Source organism: Sinohyriopsis cumingii, chromosome 1 (assembly GCF_028554795.1).
Source record: "Sinohyriopsis cumingii isolate HCF-2022 chromosome 1, ASM2855479v2, whole genome shotgun sequence".
In the NCBI taxonomy this organism is placed as follows: Eukaryota; Metazoa; Mollusca; class Bivalvia; order Unionida; family Unionidae; genus Sinohyriopsis; species Sinohyriopsis cumingii.
In genome coordinates this window covers 163678923-163705883 of record NC_142961.1, presented here as the reverse complement: position 1 = coordinate 163705883, position 26961 = coordinate 163678923, and the positions used below count along the sequence as shown (strand labels likewise).

Below are 26961 nucleotides of genomic sequence, written 5' to 3'. Positions count from 1 at the left end.
TGTCATCTCTCTAACTTTTAAAATGCTATGCAGTGCATTTTTTAAAAATGCTGATGTACATAATTAACAAAATCTGCATGGTAAGAATTATGTTAAATTTCCAACCTAACCACTATTTTTGATGACTCTGCCATCTGGGGATGATATATATGCTTTAGCACCATCCCACTTGAAAAATTAATTTGAAAATTTTTATAACTGAACTAACCACTGTAATCAGTGATGGCTGGGTGCTGATCAAGCTATAATATGGCTATTGGGTTTCTGGGGGACAATTTAAAACCTCTCCCATCTGATGAGGGCAGTATGTTAAAGCCATCAAAAAGGGTTCCATCTGTATAATATTCAGACAGTAATGTTTTAATTCAACGGAAGTAGTTTGGAGGGCGTACATTAAGAAAGAGCCCCCTTCCACAAGTTGCCTTTTCCCATGGCCTTTAAGAAATAAGGAAGCAATACCATAATCCTTCTTCAGAGTTGGAAATTGGACAGAAAATTCTTTGATTATTGTGGGTGCTCCTTTTTTTCTGAAGGGGAGTTGAACTACTCCAAAGATGTAAACTCTATGTACTAGAAATAACAATTAAAGTACTACGTATTCAGGTCATAATGATAATTTTAATAATCTGCACAAAAATCATTCCCATTTTAATAGTCAAATATCCATTGTCCTGACTGATAGTGAGACATTAACTTTGTACACATACTTTGTTGAGTATTAATGACAATTCAGTCCAAATAAATTGTGTATCTAGTCTGTATGACTAACAATTCATTCCAAATAGGGTATCTAGTCTGCACGACTGACATGTCTTCAAAACGAGCATCCAAATTTTTGTTGTTTTACTGTATAAACAGGACAATATCATGTTGTTTAACTGTACAAACAGGACAGTATGATGTTGCTTTACTGTATAAACAGGACAGTATGATGTTGCTTTACTGTATAAACAGGACAGTATGATGTTGTACTGTATAAACAGGACAGTATGTTTTTTTACTGTACAAACAGGACAGTATGATGTTGTTTTACTGTATAAACAGGACAGTATGATGTTGTTTTACTGTACAAACAGGACAGTATGATGTTTTACTGTATAAACAGAACAGTATGATGTACTGTATAAACAGGACAGCATGATGCTGTACTGTATAAACAGGACAGTATGCTGTTGTACTGTATAAACAGGACAGTATGATGTTATTTTACTGTATAAACAGGACAATATCATGTTCTTTTATTGTATAAACAGGACAGTATATTGTTTTACTGTATAAACAGGACAGTATGATATTGTTTTACTGTATAAACAAGACAGTATGATGTTGTTTTACTGTATAAATGGGACAGTATGTTTTACTGTACAAACAGGACAATACGTTATTTTACTGTTAAGTAGGACAGTATGATGTTGTTTTACTGTATATACAGGAAAGTATGATGTTTTACTGTATAAACAGCACAGTATGATGTTGTTTTACTGTATAAAAACAGGAAAGTAGGATGTTGTTTTACTGTATAACAGGACAGTATGATGTTGTAATGCATAAACAGGACATTATGAAGTTTTACTGTATAAACAGGACAGTATGGTATTGTACTGCATAAACAGGATATTATTATGTTTTACTGTATAAACAGGACAGTATGATGTTGTACTGTATAAACAGGACAGTATGATGTTGTACTGCATAAACAGGACATTATGATGTTGTACTGTATAAACAGGACAGTATGATGTTGTACTGCATGAACAGGATATTATTATGTTTTACTGTATAAACAGGACAGTATGATGTTGTACTGTATAAACAGGACAGTATGATGTTGTACTGCATAAACAGGACATTATGATGTTTTACTGTATAAAAAGGACAGTATGATGTTGTACTGTATAAAGAGGACAGTATGATGTTGTACTGCATAAACAGGACAGTATGATAAATGGATATCAGACAGATGAGACTAAGCTGTACATTACAATTTTCAGCACATGACTCTGTCAAGCTAGATTGCTGTATTGTGAAATATGTAATAAGATTCCATAAAATGACAGGTATTGTTGCCAGTCCTCAAATGATGAGCAATCTTATGTCATCAGATGATGTATATTATTAACAGTCATCACATAAAGAGTAATCTAATCAGTCATTAGATGATGTATAATATTGACAGTCATCAATGTTGAATAATCTTATCAGAATCATTAGATGATGCACAATATTAACAGTCATCACATGAAGAGTAATCTAATGTATAATATTGACAGTCATCAATGATCTTATCAGAGTCATTAGATGATGCACAATATTAAGAGTCATCAAATGATGGGTAACCTTACCAGAGAGTCATCTGGAGAAAATACACCATCAAAAGCAAACATTTTTGGGGCAACTGCTGTTCTACGATGTGCTGAGGTAGCATAGCCACTGGCTGCAGGATCAAACACTGTGACCTGCTTCTTTCTGGGGTCAATGGTCAGGAAGGATGACCCCTGGTCACCATGCTGATTTGGGGATACTATTCGAAGCATGACCTTCACCTGAAATGATTAAAGAATGTTAATGAAATTATTAATGAAACAATTATTTTGACTATTTATTTCAACAAATATTACCTTATTTAAAAAATATTCCAGTCTAATTTTTAAAAACAGGTAATGCAGAAATTAACAAACAGAATATACATCTAAATTTGGCAATTTCCTTTTGGTTGACGAACTGAAACACTTGTGTGTTCCTTAGAACTTTCAAGACTGGACTAATGTTACACACATCTATTTAATTTTTCTCATTATCTACAACAAAAACTTCAAAATGTTCAAAACACAGCGGTCTGGAATCTCCTTAGAGTACAAAGAACTGAGCACAATTCCCTCTGCTCTATTATCTCCATTGGCTATCTGTTTGATCCATAATCATACACAATATCCATTCACTAAGCACTATGCTACATTTCATTGACTGGCTCCAGTCAAATACACCTATCTGACTTCACCGATGTGTACACCTCAACTAGAAACTTACGCTCCTCTTCTGACACTTGATTATTTTCATTGTTCCCATTATTAAATCAAGGTCTGATGGACAACGTTCTTTGTGTACTGGGGCCCAGCTACACGGAACAAACTGACCACTGATCTTAGATACAAGGACACTGTGATCTCATCCGAGTGCTCTTAAAACTCACTAACTTGAACTACAAGAACAGACTTAAAGACTTATTAATGTTTACTTCCTTAAATTATTGTCAGCATATTTTTGTTTGAAAATTTCAGGGTAACTGTTTTTGCAATTTTGTGTTTGTATAGACTGTATGTTTTATCTAATATTGTAAAGTATTTTGAGCTTCTAAAGAGTAGGCACTGTTCTATGTCATTATTATCATTATTATTTAAGATGGCTGTCATGGTGGCCATACTGTATGTCAGATTAGCGTCATTTTTATTTCGGACCAGCTTGATGTCATAAGAATTATTTTAGTTCCAAGATTTTGAAGCTGGTTGCCAAGGTGGCCATATTGGACTTAAGATTGGTGTCATCTATATTTAGCACAAACCAGGCATCCAATATAATCTTTCCATGAAAACTTCATGTTGATATGGCCATTAATTCAGGAATAGTAGTGACAAGATTTTCAAAATGACTGCAATGGTGGCAATATTGAACATTGTACCATACCATTTTCAGTAAGAACAATGTGTGACTGCATTTTTTGTGTGTTTAAAAAATACAACATAGCTTTAATGTTTTTAATCATATTACTGTGATGTCTGCATTGTGAGTGTGTGTGTGTGTGTGATTTGGATTTTTATCGTAGCTTTAAAAATAATTCAGTCATATCACTATGATGTCTGCAGTGTGACAGTTAATAGTGATGTCTAGCACTGGGGCATCATGCCGCAAACATGTAGCACGATGTCCCACCCCATCACATTATCCTGACACCAGGCCGACCAGTCCTAACACTAACCTCTTAATGCTGAGCGCCAAGCGAGGCAGCTGTTAGTATTATTTTTCTAAGTCTTTGGTATGACTTGGCCGGGGATTGAACCCATGACCTCCCGAACCCGAGGCAGATGCTCTAACCACTACGCCACCGGAGCGGTCATGTCTGCATTGTGACAGACTATTCATATTTTGAGAATTTTACAACTTTACTGGACACATTTCTGTCTTTCTGGAAGAAAAAATTGGAAACATTTAATCATTCAAATAGTGGAGGTAAATAGGGAGATATGGCTCTGTCTATATTGCTGTATACACAAGATGATGAGATGGATTGCATCAAATGTGCTTTTTATATCATGAAAGTGTACTTTTATTTTGAACAGCAGTAAGTGTACTTTTATTTTGAACAGCAGTAAGTGTGCTTTGTATCATTTACAGCAGTAGTGTGCATGTTATCATTTACAGAAGTAAGTGTGCTTTGTATCATTTACAGTACTAAGTGTGCTTTGTATCATTTACAGCAGTAAGTGTGCATTTTTGTCATTTACAGCAGTAAGTGTGCTTTTTATCATTAACAGCAGTGAGTGTGCTTTGTATCATTTACAACAGTAAGTGTGCTTTGTATCATTTACAGCAGTAAGTGCTTTGTGTCATTTACAGCAGTAAGTGTGCATTTTATCATTAACAGCAGTAAGTGTGCTTTGTATCATTTACAGCAGTACGTGTGCATTTTATCGTTAACAGCAGTAAGTGTGCTTTGTATCATTTACAGCAGTAAGTGTGCTTTGTATCATTAACAACAGTAAGTGTGCATTTTATCATTAACAGCAGTAAGTGTGCTTTGTATCATTTACAGCAGTAAGTGACAGCAGTAAGTGTGCATTTTATTATTAATAGCAGTAAGTGTGCATTTTATCAGTTACTGCAGTAAGTGTGCTTTGTATCATTTACAGCAGTAAGTGTGCTTTGTATCATTAACAGCAGTAAGTGTGCTTTGTATCATTTACAGCAGTAAGTGTGCATTTTATCATTAACAGCAGTAAGTGTGCATTTTATCATTTACAGCAGTAAGTGTGCTTTGTATCATTTACAGCAGTAAGTGTGCTTTGTAACATTTACAGCAGTAAGTGCTTTGTATCATTTACAGCAGTAAGTGTGCATTTTATTATTAATAGCAGTAAGTGTGCTTTGTATCATTTACAGCAGTAAGTGTGCATTTTATCATTAATAGCAGTAAGTGTGCTTTGTATCATTTACAGCAGTAAGTGTGCTTTGTATCATTTACAGCACTAAGTGTGCTTTGTATCATTTACAGCAGTAAGTGTGCTTTGTATCATTAACATGCAGTAAGTGTGCTTTTTATCATAACCAAATGCAAGTGTACCTTTAATAAATTTTAAGAGTAAAGACCTATACATATTTTTATAAAAATAACATAACCATTAGCAGTGTCTATGCTCCAATACAAAAATTTAATGTTCCTTTAGATATGCAAGTTTATATTGTTGCATATATTGACCAAATCAATATTTGGAATAGTTTTCTAACACTGTTGATAGGCTGTGCAGCAAGGCCATTTAATGAAATGTTTTGATTGACGGTCGGAATTATTCTTATACTTGAAACCATAGATGGCCACCAAGAAAACTGCAAGTGAAATAAGGATATGACTGACAGACAGTCCTTAATCATTCTAATTCCACCACAAATTTTCCCTGATATTTTGACATTCTGCTCATTTTGTCTCAGGTCCCTGAAGTAGGGCCTATGAGTTTCTTGATATGGGCTGTCACACCATGTTGGACTAATCGCAGATCAATTAGCAGGGTTGAAGTTTTTATCATGCAGAGAAGGACATGGTCTTTTCTAATTGGCTCAGTTCCAATCAATCATTCCCATAGGATACTGGGGTTAGCCTGCAATTTTTCATATCATAGGAAATGAAATTTCTAATCTACAAGGAATAATTTGATGTTCCAATGGGAGAATGTTTTAAGCCACTTGTGGATTTTAAGCACAGTCATGTTTACCCAAAATTAAAACTGTAATCTCTTTATGGAACAAATACATTTTTCAGGTATTTTCTTCTCTTTTTCTCATTTGTTTGCAAAAACTATGTTTTTCTGTGTGTATGCACTATATGTTGTGTCAACTGACTGGTCAGCCCAAGTGTTAATACTGTTGTATGGGTCAACTAATTTAGGTATTATAAAATGGCTCCTCCGTTATACAAATTCCTTCACCAAGACAGTCTTCAAAGAGTGTTATTTTGTTCTTTTTTTAATATATCCCTCTATCAATAGTGAAAAGGTATACTGTATCACCCTTGCCCACCTGTCCTTACACATGTTTGGCATGTCTTTTTAATTTTTTATACTTCTAGTTTCATCAGTTTTTATTTGCTATAAATCTTAACAAACAAACAAAAAGACTGATTGGTATAAATCTTAACACAGAGACAAAAAGATTACTTGTGTCACAATGTCTATTTGCTTTTGACAAAGTTCATGTTTTTAATTCTTGGATGTGTCTGAAACATACAAATATATCAAGCGAAGTCCACTTGATAGAACAAGGCAGACAGTTAACCTGTCAGGCAAGCCAAAAATCTCTCAAGTGAAGTACATTTCATGGAACTAATCTGACAGTTTACGTGTCTGATATACAAAACTGTCAAGTGAAATACATTTCATAGAAATAGTTTATTTGTCAGACATAGATGATGTACATTTCATTGAACTAGTCAGACAGCTTGCATGTCAGACATACAAATCTGTCAACTGAAGTAAACTGCATAGAACTGGTCAGACAGCTTACGTGTCAGACATACAAATCTGTCAACTGAAGTATATTTCATAGAACTAGTCCGACAGTTTACGTGTCAGACATATAAATCTGTCAAGTGAAGTACATTTCATAGAACTAGTCAGACAGCTTATGTGTCAGACATACAAATCTGTCAAATGAAGTACACTTCATAAAACTAGTCAGACAGCTTACATGTCAGACATACAAATCTGTCAACTGAAGTACATTTGATAGAACTAGTCAGAGAGTTTGCAATATTTTTTAAGTACTTGAAGCCTTCTCTTTTTAAAGGATAAATGTACAATTTGAGAATTCAGTTACACACCAAAAAGAAATCAGACACTGGTTTCAACAAATGGTATGTAACTTCTTTACTTCATCATGACTAATGACATTTACCCAACAACAGACAAGTAAAGAACACAAAATTACATTACTTGTACATGCAGCTTTTCAATACTCAATTATATGGATTCAGTGATAACATACCTTGTGTTGTGAAGATGAAAATAGGAATATAAATTTTTTTGTATGCGCACCTTTATTTATTATTAACTCCAAATACATTAATTGTATTCAAAACTAACAAAGGAAGACAGCTCCAATTTTGATCTCCTTCTTGGCAAGGATGTTTGCAGGGAAAGTGTTCCTAAATTTCAGTTATCTTCTTTGTCCCTATGAAAAATTGTGCTAGTTATAAGAAATTTCCCATAGCTACCAATTGTTTTAAGTGTTCCATGCTAGCTTGGCTATGATATTATCATCCCCTGACCCCATGGAAACAACAAATGTCATGCATCAGAAAACATATCCTAGGGTACCAAGCAACTTGCAGCCTGAAGCACATGACATCATCCCCTGCAGCATATGAAAAAACAGCATAGAGTACAATAAAACAGATTGGAGCACAGAAAAACACAGCCTCAAAAACAAAAACAGTTAGGGGCACACAAACAGCTTGGAGAACAAAACATGCAGCTTTAAGCACAAAAAACAGCCCGAAGCACAATACACAGCTGGGAGCAGATAAACACAACCTGAAGCACAATAAAACACATAGCCTGTAGCACATGACAACACTGACTGAAGCACAAAAACACTCAACGTGAAGCACACATAAACACACAGCTTAGAGCACAAGAAAACACACAACTTAGCCCAGGAAGAAAAACACAAAACACATAACCTGGAGCATAAGAAAACACACAACTTAGCCCAGGAAAAAAACACAAAACACATAACCTGGAGCATAAGAAAACATACAGCCTTTGAGCACAAAACACCAAAGCCTGGAGCACAAAAAACCAAAGCCTGGACCACATAAAAACTTGCAGCCTGGATCAAGAGAAAACATATAGCCTGGAGCTAAAAAAAACCCATAGCCTGGACCACAATAAAACACATAGTCTGGACCACAATAAAACACATAGCCTGGACAACAATAAAACACATAGCCTAGACTACAATAAAACATGTAGCCTGGACCACAATAAAACATAGCATGGACCACAATAAAACACATAGCCTGGACCACAATAAAACACATAGCCTGGACCACAATAAAACATACAGCCTGGACCACAATAAAACACATAGCCTGGACAGCAATAAAACACATAGCCTGGACCACAATAAAACACATAACCTGGACCACAATAAAACACATAGAATGGACCACAATAAGACACATAGCCTGGATCACAATAAAACATATAGCCTGGACTACAATAAAAAATATAGCCTGGACTACAATAAAATACATAGCCTGGACCATAATAAAACATATAGCATGGTCCACAATAAAACACATAGCCTGGACCACAATAAAACACATAGCCTGGACCACAATAAAACATATAGCATGGACCACAATAAAACACATAGCCTGGACTACAATAAAACACATAGCATGGACCACAATAAAACATAGCCTGGACCACAATAAAACATAGCCTGGACCACAATAAAACACATACCCTGGACCACAATAAAACACATAGCCTGGACCACAATAAAACACATAGCATGGACCACAATAAAACATAGCCTCATCCTCAAGAAAACACACAGCCTGGACAACAATAAAACCCATAGCCTGGACCACAGTAAAACTTATAGTGTGGACCACAATAAAACACATAGTCTGGACCACAATAAAACATATAGCCTGGACCACAATAAAACACATAGCCTGGACCACAATAAAACACATAGCCTGGACCACAATAAAACACATAGCCTGGACCACAATAAAACACATAGCCTGGACCGCAATAAAACATATAGTCTGGACCACAATAAAACATATAGTCTGGACCACAATAAAACACATAGCATGGACCACAATAAAACATAGCCTCATCCTCAAGAAAACACACAGCCTGGACAACAATAAAACACATAGCCTAGACAACAATAAAACACATAGCCTGGACTACAATAAAACATATAGTCTGGACCACAATAAAACACATAGCCTGGACTACAATAAAACACATAGCCTGGACCACAATAAAACACACAGCCTGGACAACAATAAAACACATTACCTGGACTACAACAAAACATATAGTCTGGACCACAATAAAACACATAGCATGGACCACAATAAAACATAGCCTCATCCTCAAGAAAACACACAGCCTGGACAACAATAAAACACACAACCTGGACTACAATAAAACACATAGCCTGGACAACAATAAAACACATAGTCTGGACCACAAGAAAACACACAGCCTGGACCACACAAAAACCTACAGCCTGGAACACAAACTCCAAATAGCAATTTAGAGTACATTTCATTTCTCTAAAGTTTCAATTAATACAAAAATACCCCCTAATGGTGGAAACTTATGAATGTATTTTCAAAGATATTTTGGCTCATGCTTCAAAGACTTTCATCTCATGCTTGCCAAGAAAATGTTAATATGCAGGATTACAAGATGTGTGGTAATTAAGTTATACCATTATATAAGTATAATTTACAAGATGTGTGGTATTGAAGTTATACAGTAATACATGTGTAATTTACAAGCTGTGTGGTATTGAGGTTATACCATTAATACATGTATAATTTACTAAATGTGTGGTACAGAAATTATATTATTAATATAATTATAATTTACAAGATGCATGGCACTGTAGTTACAGTATTAATAGGTTACTGCATTTGTATGGGAAAATAGGAACAAGTTTTTTTTGAGTAATACTGCATAACCTTGGCAGTGCAGTATTACTCCAAAATATGAGTTCATATTTTCCCATACAAATGCAGTAACCTTTTTATCTTATACTCATTTTGTTTTTCTACCAAAGACTTATTAATATAAAAAAAATGCACAACAAGAAGCAAAATAATTGAATTTATGCTGCATTTGAAAATAAATACACATCCATAGATTCATCAATACACAATAACAGTATTAATGTGCACTTAACACCACCCAGCAACCTTTGCACTTCCTCTTGTGCTTGACCTTAGTATAAAAAAGAATTGTCATCTAGGTCTACTTAAAACTGAAAACTGGAATTTGCGAATGAATGCACATTGCAATAACCTTTCCAGCTGGTTTGAAATGGACTGAATTTTTTATTTTTTTGGTCGATTCCACTACATTCTGCTTTTCTGCTTGTAATGAACAGGATTTTGTAGCTGTGTTAATTCTGCACAAAATACATGTGATTTGAGCAGGGTGGGAACCCACCTTGAATCAGCTGCATGTACATTTCTGTTCTGTTATTGATAGTTTGGAATCATAATGTGAGGAAAAATATGAACTCTTTCAATTTAAATTTTCAAAAAGAGGCTATGGAATACCATTTAATTTTGAGTGCAGCAGCGAGAATGTGATTGCAGTTGGAAATGTAGTCAAAATGTGGTGTATAATCAAGTTGTAGAACCCATGACATACCAGTAGCTCATGTAATTCGGATCTGCAGAACTAAGAAAGTCTATTTTGAGGAAATTCAAGATGCAAAAATGTAAGTATATTTTTTTGCCATTCTTATTACCAGCTAAAGAAGACATGTTTATGCCTTTTCACTAGAATGCTCTTTCTATGACCCCAGCTATGTAATTTATGACTTTTATTGTTACCCTAAATCCAAAACATTGTATCAAAAAAGTTAACATGGAAAATTGCAAAGAAGCTGGTTGTGACAGTCCATTCAGCCAGCAGAAAAAAGAATTCTTCATCATCTTTGTTATTTGACTCTGAGACCTTTACTTTTCTACCAAAACCTTCAGCTGCATTTTGCTTTGTTGAATTTAGTACTTTGACTTATAAAATGGTACATCTCTGATAGACATGCAATGACCCTTGGCCTCAATATGCTTTTCGATGCTATTTTTATATAGTCAAAAGATCACTGGTCAGAGACTGAACCATTCATTTATGAAAAGTCACGAACATTTCTCCTAAATAACTGTTAAAATGATCAGAATGATATTTTCAGTACTGCATCTCTCACATCTGTTGTGGACATTGCGAATATCACAGAAGTGTGCTATTAAGTTATACTATTTATACAAGTGTAATTTGTGTGTTACTCAAATTATACTATTAACACAAGTGTAATTTACAAGACGTGTGTTACTGAAGTTTTACTATTAATACAAGTCTAGTTTGCAATATGTGTGCTATTGAAGTTATACTACTAATACAAGTGTAACTTAAGGGGTGGAATGATACACCTGAGCTGCGTATAGATATGATTCACAATAAACAGCCTGCGATATGATACATATCGATACACTTGATGGTCTTTACATCACTGAAAGGTAGGTGGTGCCCCTTTATGTATGTGGACATACTGGTTATATTTCCAATATGCAATTGACAGATAGACATAGTTATCATATATTTATATGCAATTCTCATCAATGACAAGATAACAAAAATACTTTCAAACATACTACCTGTTGGTTGTCAGTGAGTATTTTTAGCGTTTAAGGCTGTTTAATGGTGGCTCCATTTAACACTTTAGCCACTAGGCCCTTTGTTTTGCACTGTCGAATGCTTTGAAAACATCTTATTGCCAATTTGATGTCTCACTTAAACTTGGAAGATATTGCAATGTTATCTTCAAAATAGAAAAAATAAAGTGGATTCCTCATGCAAAGAAAATATCTAGAACAAATCTGGGCATGGGAAAAAGGATGAATACCAACAAAATCTATCACATTGTACTTTCTTAAGATGCAAAAGACTGCTGTGGTTACATGTACTTGTATTTATTAGTGAAGAAGGAATACTTCCGACAACATCCTGTCCTATTCTACAATTTTTTAATAAACTTCAGCTGTTTGAAATCTGCCCTCTTGCTGATTCTGTGGTATTTTTATTTATTCCATCTGCACCTTCATTCACTGGTTAAATATCACTGAATAAAAAAAAGAGATATTACAAATTTGTTTCCCTTGTACAATTTAAGGAGAGACAATGCCAGGATTTTATCTTAAGGGGGACTTCACCCTTTGCCACCGAAAGAAGGGGAAAGTAAAATAAATTCAGGGGGAGGAGGAAACAATCATGGCTCAATATTTACCCAACACTTCAATACTCCACCTTTTCAGAGCTCTACTGAAATCAAAATCTTTAAAAGATGTCAGCTCTCAAGTTGTATAAGTATTAATCTGTTGATTATTTTTGATCATAATCTGTTCCTTATCTTTGCATGAATATTTTTCTGTGCTTCCTTCTGAAAGGGCATATGCATAGCTCGCTTTGTCAACTTGAAGATGTTGGAAAACTGATCTTTGTGACTGTTATTTGGAATTTTTCAGAGTTATTTTCTATAGGATTCATCCGCTCCAAAATAGGATTTTTCACTAACACAAACTCACTTCTTGAATCAGTAGTTTACTGACAACCATGCCAGATTTCTTATCTGTTCCATAATGCTGTATAAGGGTTTTTAGTCTATCAATGCCATAGTCTCTTGTGCAAACAGTGGTATTAAAAATAAATAACTTTACTTCTTAATTTCATTTTTTCATCCTTATTTATTCAGTTTATTTTAACCCTGATATGGATATATGGTTTGTAGCATATGATTCACAAGGCTAAATTGATTGATAAAAAAAATGAAAATTGCATTCTACTTTTAAACTGTCTATATTCTAATTAGGCTTAATATTCTGTCATTTCTATATTAAATTTTGAAATACTGCTGAAAGAGAGACTGACTGTCATGCCCTCTATTTCTGTCTATCCAACATGTATATCTGACTTGTATTTAACACAATTTTCAGGCTCATAATCACTCACTGGTGTCTCCATTAAAAATTTCTAAGCTCCAATAATCCAATATACTTCATAACTTGAAAAATTATTGTCATCATCACTATCACCAGCCATTTTTTAGCAAACGAAAATGTATTAAACCATACTGGTAATCAGACATTTAGGGTTTTCTAGGTAGCCCATATTTTATACACACATTTGTAAAACTTCCTTCATGAAGGCTTCAAACTATGCCATAACGCTTATTCCAAGACACAATGTGGCAATCAAATTAAGATTAAAAACCAGTTTTGTCATACTTGAAAGACCCCAGATGTGTCAACAGTTACCTACCCAAAAAATAGATGTTGCAACAAGCATGGTTAAATAAAAATGGTATAATTTGTGTAGCACATTTTCATATGCAGAATGTGCAACTAATTTGTGGGAGTTCTCATGCATCACCATTCTCCAAGTGTGTAAATTCATACATATTTTGCATGATTCATGCAATGGCAAACCCTGACAGCATCTATGTTTAAGTACTTGCTGTATCAATGGGTTTAAAGCAAAGTTTCTCTGTTGCTTTGCTAGTACTTCCTGTCTGTCATTTAGGGAATAAGCTACAGTCTGATTGCTGATTGGTAGTTATTATTTAACCTTGACCACAACAAGCAGTAACCACCAATAAGATTTGAATGTAACATATTTCAGTGTGTGACACGCTGATAGTGTAGCTTTCAAACTGACCAAAAGAAAACAAGATCAAATTCAACGTAGAAACTTTGCATTTGCATAAAATTGGTTATTAAATGATGAGTAAAATACTTCATTGTATTCATCATGCTCATGAACATGTTTGGAATGTATCCTTTATGCTGAACATGCTGCAGGGTTAAGATAATTAGCATGTAATTGGGGGTGGGGGTGGGGGGCAGATTACAAACCATGCCACTTTGTTTGAATTTACAGATGGCAAGTGAGTATACTCTAATAGTCTTTTTTGTTTTTACTAATAAAAATTAGTGCCAATGACTGAAAATGCTGTTTCAGATGAATTCTATATTTAAATAATAAGAAGGCAAACTAATAATAATTATTCATAATTGCTTAAGACTAAAATAACATATGGAAAATATTGTTTTGTCTCAAGTCTTCTTCTCTTGTACTGATATGTGTATCATTCCAGCAAAAGTATCGATGCATTGATATATCGATGAATTGTTTCACCGCAAGTAATTTACAATATGTGTGCTACTTAAGTTATACTATTAATACAAGTCTAATTTACAATATGTGTGCTATTGAAGTTATACTATTAATACAAGTGTAATTTACAAGATGTGTGCTATTAAAGTTATACTATTAATACAAGTGTAATTTACAATATGTGAGCTATTGAAGTTATACTGCTAATACAAGTGTAATTTACAAGATGTGTGCTACTTATGTTATACTATTAATACAAGTGTAATTTACAAGATGTGTGCTATTAAAGTTATACTACTAATGCTAAGCATTGAAACCAGATCAAGGAACAACCTACCAATTAAAAAGCAGGCATTGACCTTGAACAAAAAGGAGGATAAGGTAGCTAATCTGTTTACAATAGGAATGATCCTAACATCAAACCTGCGAGTGAAGATGATAGCAAGCAAACTAGCCCCAATTCACTCTGCAAGTTTTATGGCCCTCCAGATTCCTTTAATGGAATTCAGAATTGGCTTTTCCCTATAAACTCATCTGAGAAATGAATCTTACTTGATCTGTGAATATAAGGAAGCATCAAAGAAGCAGCAGTTATCAATATATTATCTGTCCAATGGAGAGCACCATCTTCAGATTTATTGCTTACATTGATGGTCAGGGTTAGTGGTCTAACTTAATTATGCTATTTACATTAAGTAGCATCCAAGAAGAAATTCACTTCTCCCAGCTACCAGTTATTGCTTGAAATTGTTGGCCTGTAAATATTCCAATAGTCTACCATTGTTTTAGTTAAACTTGGTAGTAACTGAAAGAAACTGTTAGTTAATAAATATTCCAGCTGACTGATTCATTAAGTAAATACCATTGTCCGAATCGTGATCTGTCAAATTGTACAATGTTCCTTCACTTTTTATTGTATAGACACAAATCACAATTCAACCTCTTGGAAACAGGACACAAAATCAAGATTCAACCTCTTGAAAAGAACAAGATAATTAAAAATTGCAAAATTATGAAAACTGAACATGTAGATTTTCTAACTGAAAAATCTCTAAATTAGACAATGCTGAATTTATCATAATATAGCACACTCTCAATATAACACTTTCCATGATGGCCACGGAGTAAACTGTCTTATAGTGAGGGAGTGCTGTACCACTTTACAGTAAGACCCCCAAACATAAATAATACAAGTATCATAATGGAATCCATGATCATACCTGCCTTACAACAGAAAATGTTATAAATGAGGAACTTACAGTAAGAGAGTGCTTCACTGGAGGAAGTTACAGAAAGAGTGTTATAAAGAAGAGACATTAGTAAAGCAGTGTTATAATAAGAGAGTATTATAATGAAGGGACTTATAGTAAGAAAGAGATCATTAAAGTGACTAATAGTAAAAAAGTGTTATAAATAATGAAAGGACATATAGTAAGAAAGAGTTATTATGAAGGGGATTTATAGTAGTGTTATAATGAGGGGACTCATAGTAAGGGAGTGTTGTAATGAAAGGACTTGTAGAAAGGAAATGTTATATTGTAGGGAATTAAAGTAGGGGGGTGTTGTAATGAAGGGAATTACATTTTGGGAGTGTAACAATTATGGGGCTAATAGTACAGTGTTTTAATGAAGGGACTTGTAGTAAGAGAGTGTTGTAATGAAAGGACTTGCAGAAAGGAAATGTTATAATGAAGGGAATTACAATAGGGGTGTGTTGTAATGAAGGGAATTATATTTTGGGAGTGTTACAATGATGGGATAATAGTACAGTGTTTTAATGATGGGACTTATAGTAAGGGAATGTTATAATGAAGGGACCTACAAGTAAGGAAATATTATATATGATGGTTTAAAGCATATGAATTTCTTGTGGTTTTCCAACATAAAGACCTCTTGTTCATTCAGCCATTATGCAACAGCTGAAAAACATTATTCTTTTTGAAAAATTGCATACTGGTTTTCTCTAACAAATGGCGTAATTTATGCTTCTACCATATCATAAATTATTAGAACTTGCATAACTTAAGAGAAATGTAAATGTTCTTACATTTAAAAAAATTAAACCATTGTATTTAATACACATAAAAAGTATCTTTAGATGCACCAATAATTAGATATGGATACCTGATGCCTGTGTGACCACACAGATTTAGCTAACAATCCTTACTGATGTTCATGTCTGCAGATTGACAAGAAATCAATATAAAAAAAAGAGTTGGTGGAATAAAGTATACAAAATGTTGAAGCATCTTTCATTTTTACTGCATTTTTGTAAAAATTATCCTTTGATTTTCTATATTTTGTACTACAACAGAAATGCTGATGAGAAAAATTTAGAAGTAAAGACAGGAATTCAAATGAACTAAACCATTTCTATCTTGGCGAAAAATTCCACATATCAAATACTATGACACAAAAATCTGTAAAATACAGAAAAATGAATACATGTTCTGACTGTGCTCAGACTGCAGAGGTACCAACCCATAAGAATGCTTTCCAGGAATCCAGGTAACAATTTGGTTGAATCTAGGCAGCTCATCCGGATTCAGCGACACACAACATGATTGCTACACATAAGAAATACAAACATACAACTGCATCTTCTATGAATCTGCACATACCTATACACAGATATAATGAAGGTCCCATGATAATAAATGGTAACTCAATTCATTAATTTCAGAAACTTGAATTTTCATTCAGGACCAACTGGACATCATCATAAGAAGTCTTTTGGTGAAAATCCCATGTCAATAGGCCTTTACATTTTAGAGAAGCAGTGATAACTAGATTTTTTTTCTGTTGTGGTCGTATAGAATATCAGACTAGCACCATTTTCATGTAAGATAGAATATCAGACTGGCACCATTTTCATGTAAGATAGAATATCAGACTGGCACAATTTTCATGTAAGATAGAATATCAGACTGGCACCATTTTCATGTAAGACTAATCAGGCACATGAAGTGTTTGTCATGACCATCTATTCAGGAGGGGTAATAATAGTAAGATTTTCAAGCTGGCTGATGTGGAAGCAATATTAGATGACAGACAAGTACTATTTTTATTTAGGACTAACTAGACATCATAAGACTAACTAGACATCATAAGACCAACTAGACATCATAAGACCAAACAGACATAATAAGAAGTCTTTGAGTCAAAACCACATGTTGATATGAAATGTCTATGCTGGAGAAGTAGCAATAACCAAATACAGTGGCCATATTGGAATTCAGATTGGTACCATTTTTATTAGGATGAACTAGACAGCATGAAGAGAGCTTTTAGTGAAAACCCGATGTTGATATATATGTCCATCCATTCAGAAGGAGTAGCAATGGCCACAATGGTAGTCTTTAAATCCAAACAACACATTTTTCATTTCGAACCAATTGGACCCAAGGATTAAGTATGTATGTGTGTAATGTTTTGTGGCAACCCTCAAAATAGTTGAATAACAATAACAGATGGACAGACAACATACAAATGAGGAAATTCCATCTAATTAACTTTTCTGATCTATAACCAGTAAAGCTAAAAACCTTAACAAAATCTTAGAATAATAAAACTTCTTACTTAAATACGAAAAGGGTAAAACAGGAGAACCCCAAAAATTCTTGGCCTTTGTTGGGTTAGTACTTATCTTTTTACATGATGGAACTGGACTTCAAATCCATTTCTGGGATGAGTACACTGTCCATATGATATCCAACCCTTAGAAACTTTGAATTATTGAGGGTTAGGAAAGTCCAGGTTGACAGTAATACTTTTAACATCTGTCCTTTAAAAAAAATTATAAATATCTTTTTGTGTCATTAAGTAGGCAGAATCATCTAAATTTCTATAGCTATGTATGTTTTTCTATTATCTCTGCTTATGAGAAGTTTGGAGTCTTAAGTGAATCCCATCTTAACTGTCACATCAAATTGTCATATAATGATTTTATTCCAAACAGAGTGTTGCAGACCCTACTGTGGCTGGAAGTGAGGACCATTAAAGTCCAAGTTAATGGAAAGTTTGACTTTATTTAGTGTATAAAATCCAATTAGCATATGATACCAAGATTAGTGTGGAGTATTAAATCACCGCAATTCTCTCCAATGAGCTTGGAGAAGAGTGACTTCTTACAGGTCAAGTTGCATGGTAAATGAATTTAAGTGCTAAACAAGCAACATTTGGTTTTACTGGGATGGAATAGTTATGTACTCAGCAATATATGGCATCCATTAACCCTAATACAAAGTGTATGTACCAACAATGCTCAGAAATGTAATACATCCATTAACTTTAATACAAAGTGTATGCACCCATTGTACCCAGCAATGTAGTGCAATTATTTACCTCAATACAAATTGCATGTACCCACTGTACCCAGCAATTTATTGCATCTATTTACCTCAAATACAAATTGTACCACTGTATTCAGCAATTTATTGCATCTATTTACTTCTATATAAAATGTATGTACCACTGTACTCAGTAATGTAGTGCATCCATTAACCCCAATACAAAATGAATGTGCCCACTGTACTCCGTGCCCACTGTACTCAATAATGTAGTGCATCCATTAATCTCAATACAAAATAAATGTGCCCATTGTACTCAGTAATGTAGTACATCCATTAACCATAACAGTAAATGTACCCATTTATCTTCACCAATCATGAATATGGAGGTTCTGACAACAAATGTACTGTATGAACAGAAAGCTGGATGCAAATGCAAAATTTTGGTTTTCTTAAAAAATCAAGTTAATATTCAAACAGTCTTTAGGATTTCTTCCAAAAACAAGTTAATATTCAAAGATTCTACTTTTAGTTTTACAACAATGAAGTGCCAATCAAATGACAAAATTATCAGACTCTTCTCTAGCAAAACTCCATTTTACCAAGCTTTGACTGCAAGTCTGAGATATGTCTGGACATCACAGAATTTATCAATGCTTACAACAAATGCAAACAGCAAAGTCCCAGATCAGCCATTATAAAATGTGTTTTCAAATAAGTTTTTATTTTGCTTGAAATCAGTGTAATAAACTGCATTGTACACATAGTTTTTACACTGCATTATGTAATGTAAGTCTACTATTTCCAACCGTGTCTTATACAAGAACAAAAATCTGTTCCTGCAGTTCATTTTTTAGCATGAGCTTGGTAATGAAATGTGTCCCAGGCCTTTGTGTCTGATTTTTAAAACCATTAGCCTGGAAAGGAATGATGTCCCAAGCCTTTGTGTCCGATTTTTTAAACCATTAGCCTGGAAAGGAAAAGTGTCACAGGCCATTCTTTCAGATATTTTAAACCATTTGCCTGGAAAAGAAAGGTGTCCCAGACTTTTTGTCCGATTTTCTAAACCAGCAGCCTGAAAAAAAATGTGTCCCAGGCCTTTGTATCAGATTTTTGAAGCATTAGCCTGAAAAGGAAAGGTGTCCCAGGCCGTTCTATCAGACTTTTCAAGGTATTAGCCTGGAAATGAAAGGTGTCCCATGCTTTTTTGTCAGATTTTATAAAGCATTAGCCTGGAAAGGAAAGGTGGCCCAGGCTTTGTATCAGATTTTTAAAACATCAGCCTGGAAAGGAAATGTGTCCCAGGCCTTTTTGTCAGATTATTTAAACCATTAGTCTGGAAAGGAAAGGCGTCCCAGGCCCTTCTGTCAGATTTTTTAAAGCATTTGGCTGGAAAGGAAAGGCATCCCAGGCCCTTCTGTCAGACTTTTTAAAGCATTTGGCTAGTAAGAAATGGGTGTTCCTGACTCTTATGTAAACTTTTTGCAATTAAAGTTATACCTGAATATTGTCCTATTTTTAGAGTGAATATAGTAAAAAATTATATATTTATGATCTGAACTCACAGTCAGAATTCTGCTTCAATTTGATACATAATATTCTGACAATAGTTTTAAGATGTCTTGTCCATCTAAAGGATATCTGTCCATTAAGTCTATTATTTCACATTAGGAAAAAAATTCCTGACATGGCAGGAGTTTATGATAGATGAATGGCAAGTTCTGATACCTAACCCAGGAAATAAAAAAAAAACAACATTGTTTCATACCTATGAAGAATTTCTTGACATGGTACAAATTTATGACTACTAAAAATGACAGTATTTGGATGTCTCCTCTAATTATAGAGGGCACTCATCAAATGTGCCATCTCCTCTGGGGAGTTTATTAGTTAATTACATCTGGCAAACCTCTTCTACACCATTCCTGTCAGGTCTGATCTTTGGCAACAGAGATCAGCACAGCAACAATGGACAGTGCACCAGACACTCTCTGGGGTGCTAATTTCTGTAATTTCTTGCTGGCAATGTTTCTGGAAACTTACAATCATCAGAACTCCAGTTTTCAGTTGGATATTGTGCTTTATCTTTCCTAAAATGCAGTAAATGGTGCCATAAATGGCAACTGTACTATTGTGGACATGATGAACCAAAGTGATATAATTTATTACTTTCAAATACACAAACTTACAATGCTTCGTTCATGTGTGTATTACTGTAAACAAACCTTTTCTGCAAACATCTTTCATGTGTGTATATTATCTACAAACAAACAACCTTTTCTGTAAACTTCTTTTATGTTTGTATCTGTAAACAAACCTTTTTCTGCAAACATCTTTCATGTGTGTATATTATCTACAGACAAACAACCTTTACTGTAAACTTCTTTTATGTTTGTATCTGTAAACAAACCTTTTTCTGCAAACATCTTTCATGTGTGTATATTATCTACAGACAAACAACCTTTACTGTAAACTTCTTTTATGTTTGTATCTGTAAACAAACCTTTTTCTGCAAACATCTTTCATGTGTGTATATTATCTACAGACAAACAACCTTTACTGTAAACTTCTTTCATGTGTACAGCATATAATCTGTAAAACAACCTTTCCTGCAAGCTTCCTTCATGTGTGCATATTATCTGTAAACAAACAACCTTTTCCATAAGAAAAGGTTCATTAACACTTGTAAAGCAAAATGAAAACTAAAACAAATTCCCACTCATATCTTAACTAAGAAGTTGGTTGTCTCGGAAATTTTTAACTGCACAATTTCTCTAGATGAAACATTATCATACTGCAATAACCTTTAACACTTAGGACTGGTCATTAAGATGTGATAGTGTGTGTGTGATTTGTATTTTTAATGTAGCTTTAACAATTTTTCAGTCATATCGCTACAATGTCTGCATTGTGGCAGTTTATAGTAATGTCTAGCACTGCGGCATCATGCCGCAGACATGTAGCACGATGTCCCACCCAGTCACATTATCCTGACACCAGGCCAACCAGTCCTAACACTAACCTCTCAATGCTGAGCGCCAAGTGAGACAGCTGTTAGTACCATTTTTATAAGTCTTTCGTATGACTTGGCTGGGGATGGAACCCATGACCTCCCACATCCGAGACGGACACTCTAACCACTAGGCCAGCAGAGCAGTTTGTGATAGTAAAATCAGTCTGTAATGGTATTTAATCATACCACAGTGTGATCACTGCAATGGTCTTTAAACATACCAGTGTGATGACTCTTCAATGGTCTTTAAGCATGATGATTGGTTGTTAAGAACTGACAGTGTGATAACTCTGCAATGGTCTTTACATATGATGACCAACTGATAACAAGATGTGACAGTGTCATCACACTATAATAATCTTTAAGCATGGTGACTTACTGATAGCAAGATATGACAGTGTGATAACTCTGCAATGGTCTTTACATATGATGACCAATTGATAACAAGATATGACAGTGTCATGACACTATAATAAACTTTAAGCATGGTGACTTATTGATAACAAGACGTGACACTGTCAGCACACTATACTAATCTTTAAGCATGGTGACTTATTGATAACAAGATATGACTGTGATCACTATACAATGGTCTTAAAGCATAATGACTCATCGATGACATGTAACAGTAATCAAATTTGGTTATCCTAGCAACACTGACCAAACTTGGTCATCATACAATGGTAATTTGATCTTGTTAAGTCAGTACAGTTTAATTACAATGAGAAAGAAGCTAAAAGGTAAATACAAAAAATGTAAATGTTGACTTGGACACATACACATTCTTTCATAAATTTATATTCATATTTCAATTCATTCTTTCCTAATTTGATGCTAAAAAGCAATGGTGAGAAACCCTCATAAAGAGTTTGAGTTTGTGTGTTCACTGGAAGTACATAGGCCAAATGCCAACTCCTATGTATTAAACAAGTGGGTTACTGGATGCAACTGTTTGGGTCCGGGACTAGTCCTTTGAGTATGTTCCACCCAAGATCTTGCACACTTTTTTAGGTGTACAGTTTACCTAACAAAAAAAATTGATGATATACTGGGCAAAAAGAATTTCCAGGATTTCAACACAAGACCATTTCATCATTTTAACTGTTGAGTGTTGAAACCATGTCTGGTATTCTTCAGCACTAACAAGATTTCAAATTAACTGCCATGAAACATGTACTGGATGTCAGCTTGGCAAAATTTTTCAGTTAGGACAAAGTGGAGATCATAAGAAGTCTCTTGGTGAAACCCTATGTCATAAAGAGCATCTATTTAGGAGGTTGTATGATAGTCATCATGGCAGCCCTATTGGATGTATGAAAGGCCCCATTTTCATTTAGGACATACTAGGTATCATAAGAAATATACTGGTGAAAACCCCATATTGATACCCATCCATTTGGAGACGAGTAGAGATAACAAGATTTTTAAGATACAACTTTCCATTCATGAGTAGCAATTACTAGATTTTCATAATGGCTGCTGTGGCCACTACATTGGATGTCAAATCTGCAACACTTTAATTTAAAACCAACTGGACATCAAAAGAAATCTTGTTCAAAACCCCACATCAATAAGACTTTCTGTTCAAGTTGTAATAACCTTTTTAAATATGGCTACCATGGTGGCCATACTGGAGGTCAGATTTTCATTTATATCATAATGTATTTTAGTTACACCCCATGCTGATCAATTCAGGAGGAGTAGCAATAACATGATTTTTTTTTCAAAATGGCTATCATGGTAGTCATAAAGGACATCAGAGAGGCACAACTTACATTTAAGAACAAACATGCATTATATGAAGTCTTTAAGTGAAAAGTTGATATAAGCATCCATTCAGGAGGAGTGATAACAATTTTCAGATGGCCAGTGTAGTGGCCATATTGGATGTCTGAACAGCACCATTTTCGTTTAGGGCCAACTCGCCCACAGATCAAAATCACTCCAGTGGCCTAGTGGTTACAGCATCTGCCTCAGATGCAGAATGTCACGGGTTCGATCCCCGGCCAAGTCGTACCAAAGACTTAGAAAAATGGTACTAACAGCTGACTCACTTGGTGCTCAGCATTAACAGGTTAGTGTTAGGACTGGTCAGCCTGGTGTCAGGATAATGTGACCGGGTGGGACATCATACTACATGTCTGCGGCATGATGCCCCAGTGCTGGACATTTCTATAAACTGCCACAATGCAGACATCCTAGCGATATGGCTGAAAAATTGTTAAAGCTAAGTTAAAAAATCCAAATCTCACACACACAAATCACACATACGACAGATCAATATGTGTATAAAGTTTCTGGCCAATCATCCATACAGTTTAGGAGGAGTAGCACTAACAGTATGGCATCAATGCTGTTAAGTTATTTTGAGAGTTTCAGATATTTGCACAAATGCCAGAGAGGATAAGTCTGTTTAAAACTTGCTGCGAACAGAAATATCAAACCAGGTCTTGAATGTTTGTAGTTTCCTTGGCATTCCTCTATTGACCATCTGGGTAATTATACCTACACAATGTCTTGATTTATATTTTGGGGGATGGGGATTCTTAACCACTGAATCATATCCTACCTGCCATCAAATCATAGGCTGGATTCAGTGCCTAAAAACCAAGCTATTTAAATAGATAAACGAGAACATCATTTAAGATATATCTATATTATATTTACTGTGAATTTAATTACTGTGTTCTAAAGTTAAAGAACATCCAAGACATTGTGAAATCTCTATTTCTTTTACAGTTTTTTTCTCAACATGACCACAACAATGAAGTTGCATCTGATAGGTCAGTCTGTCAAATTTCATCAGCATAACCATCAAAGTATATTAGCACAATGGTAGGGATTGGTTGTGTTGTTCAAGATATATAACTCAATACAAGGATGAAAAACAGGTGTTTGGCATGACAAGCAGAAAATTGTTTTTATTCTTTTTCTACCTACATGAGCTGCTTTCCATAAACTAAGTGCCAGTCTCAGGTAACCATGAACAATTTCTGGTCTGCCATAACTATTACGCCAAATTTTTAAGTAGGGGAGATAATCTGTTAACACGAAAAGTCTCTGTGATGTTTATAAAAGGCTTATATAATATTGTCAGGTTTGTTTTCAGAAAAGCTTCTGCACAGAGTATACATGTGATAATTCAATTGTTTAAGTGAGCCAGACAGACATAACATTTTCAGCTGGGAGCCAAAAGTGTTCTTGATAGCATCAAATGAAAATAATATGTAAATTATCACAAGTCTATTGTGAACATTAAACCTATTTATAGACTTGCATACACGTTTAATCCACAGATTCTATATTATTTAAACTTCACAAACTCAAGAAGACTCAACCCTGTTTCCTGTACATGCTGATTGTTTATAACCCAGAAGTGAGACTGACTGACTAGGTAAAGCTGATTCACCTGAAAATTATACTGACGAACCCGAACACATAGTGAGTTCTTAATGTGTAGCTGATTTAGCAAATTATGTCGACACATTTTTTTTGTAGAGGTTGAGTGATGCTATAATACATTCCACATGGTTGGTACATCAGGTAAACAAAATACTTTTAACTTAGATAAAGTTAGCAAGATTGATTCGTTAACATTAATGAAATCTTTCATCCTTTCTGATTTGAGGAATAACTGTAGTTGCAGCATGTTTTGAATGAAGACCAATGTAACAACAGTGAAATTAATTTAAATGTTCTATATCTATCAATAAAAAGGTTCTAAGCTGAAATAGGCACTAGAACTTTTTACACTACTATACCAGAACCATGGAGAGAGAGCTGTGGTAGTTTAGTGGTTAAAGTGTTGGATTGGCACCTGGAAAGATGCAGGTTTGAAATCAACAGATCAACCTAGATTGGCTTCAACAAATCAGCCTAGATTGGCTTCTGTGGCATGAACCTGTGGCAAGCCACTTTATTGTACTTGCTTTGACATGATATAACCTTCAGAGTGTTGCTGCACCCAACCTCACTCAATCCAGAACCTGCACATTGTGGATGTAGATTTAGTCCATCTTATCCAAGGTTTTTTTTTTATTTCACCAAGTCCTGCATTTACAATGTATCACATGCAACCATTTGTGAATATCATAGACCCACCCAAACCTACGCTCCATATTGCAATGCCATGTACGGGTCAAGGCTTTTTGCTTGATGTCATAAGAAAACAGCACAAACCCCAATAAGCTGAAGCAATAAGGGATAAGAAAATAAGTTCCCCAAAAATCAGCATCAACAAAGCTTGACTGTACATCATGTGAAGCATAAACTTGGCTGTACATGATGTGAAGCATAAGCTTGACTGTACATCATGTGAAGCATAAGCTTGACTGTACATCATGTGAAGGATAAACTTGACTGTACATCATGTGAAGCATAAGCTTGACTGTACGTCATGTGAAGCATAAGCTTGACTGTACATCATGTGAAACATACCTTTCTGTACATCATGTGAATCATAAACTTGACTGTACATCATGTGAAGCATAAACTTTACATCATGTGAAGCATAAGCTTGACTGTACATAATGTGAAGCATAAGCTTGACTGTACATCATGTGAAGCATAAGCTTGACTGTACATCATGTGAAGCATAAGCTTGACTACATCATGTGAAGCATAAACTTGACTGTACATCATGTGAAGCATAAACTTTACATCATGTGAAGCATAAGCTTGACTGTACATCATGTGAAGCATAAGCTTGACTGTACATCATGTGAAGGATAAACCTGACTGTACATCATGTGAAGCATAAACTTGACTGTACATCATGTGAAGCATAAACTTTACATCATGTGAAGCATAAGCTTGACTGTACATCATGTGAAGCATAAGCTTGACTGTACATCATGTGAAGCATAAACTTGACTGTACATCATGTGAAGCATAAACTTGACTACATCATGTGAAGCATAAGCTTGACTGTACATCATGTGAAGCATAAACTTGACTGTACATCATGTGAAGCATAAACTTGACATCATGTGAAGCATAAGCTTGACTGTACATCATGTGAAGCATAAACTTGACTGTACATCATGTGAAGCATAAACTTGACATCATGTGAAGCATAAGCTTGACTGTACATCATGTGAAGCATAAACTTGACTGTACATCATGTGAAGCATAAGCTTGACTGCACATCATGTGAAGGATAAACTTGACTGTACATCATGTGAAGCATAAGCTTGACTGTACATCATGTGAAGCATAAGCTTGACTACATCATGTGAAGCATAAACTTGACTGTACATCATGTGAAGCATAAACTTTACATCATGTGAAGCATAAGCTTGACTGTACATCATGTGAAGCATAAGCTTGACTGTACATCATATGAAGCATAAGCTTGACTGTACATCATGTGAAGGATAAACTTGACTGTACATCATGTGAAGCATAAACTTGACTGTACATCATGTGAAGCATAAACTTGACTGTACATCATGTTAAGCATAAA

At 34.7% G+C, this 26961-nt stretch overlaps 1 protein-coding gene across 1 annotated transcript in view; it reads right to left on the bottom strand.

Annotated features, from left to right (window-relative positions):
* Positions 1 to 26961, bottom strand: part of LOC149808290 (uncharacterized) — a 145644-nt gene that overhangs the window by 100466 nt on the left and 18217 nt on the right. Inside the window, exon 3 of the mRNA XM_089975662.1 lies at positions 2343 to 2543. Within this exon, the coding sequence (XP_089831788.1) occupies positions 2343 to 2543 (201 nt within the window). The remainder of the gene's footprint in view (positions 1 to 2342; positions 2544 to 26961) is intronic.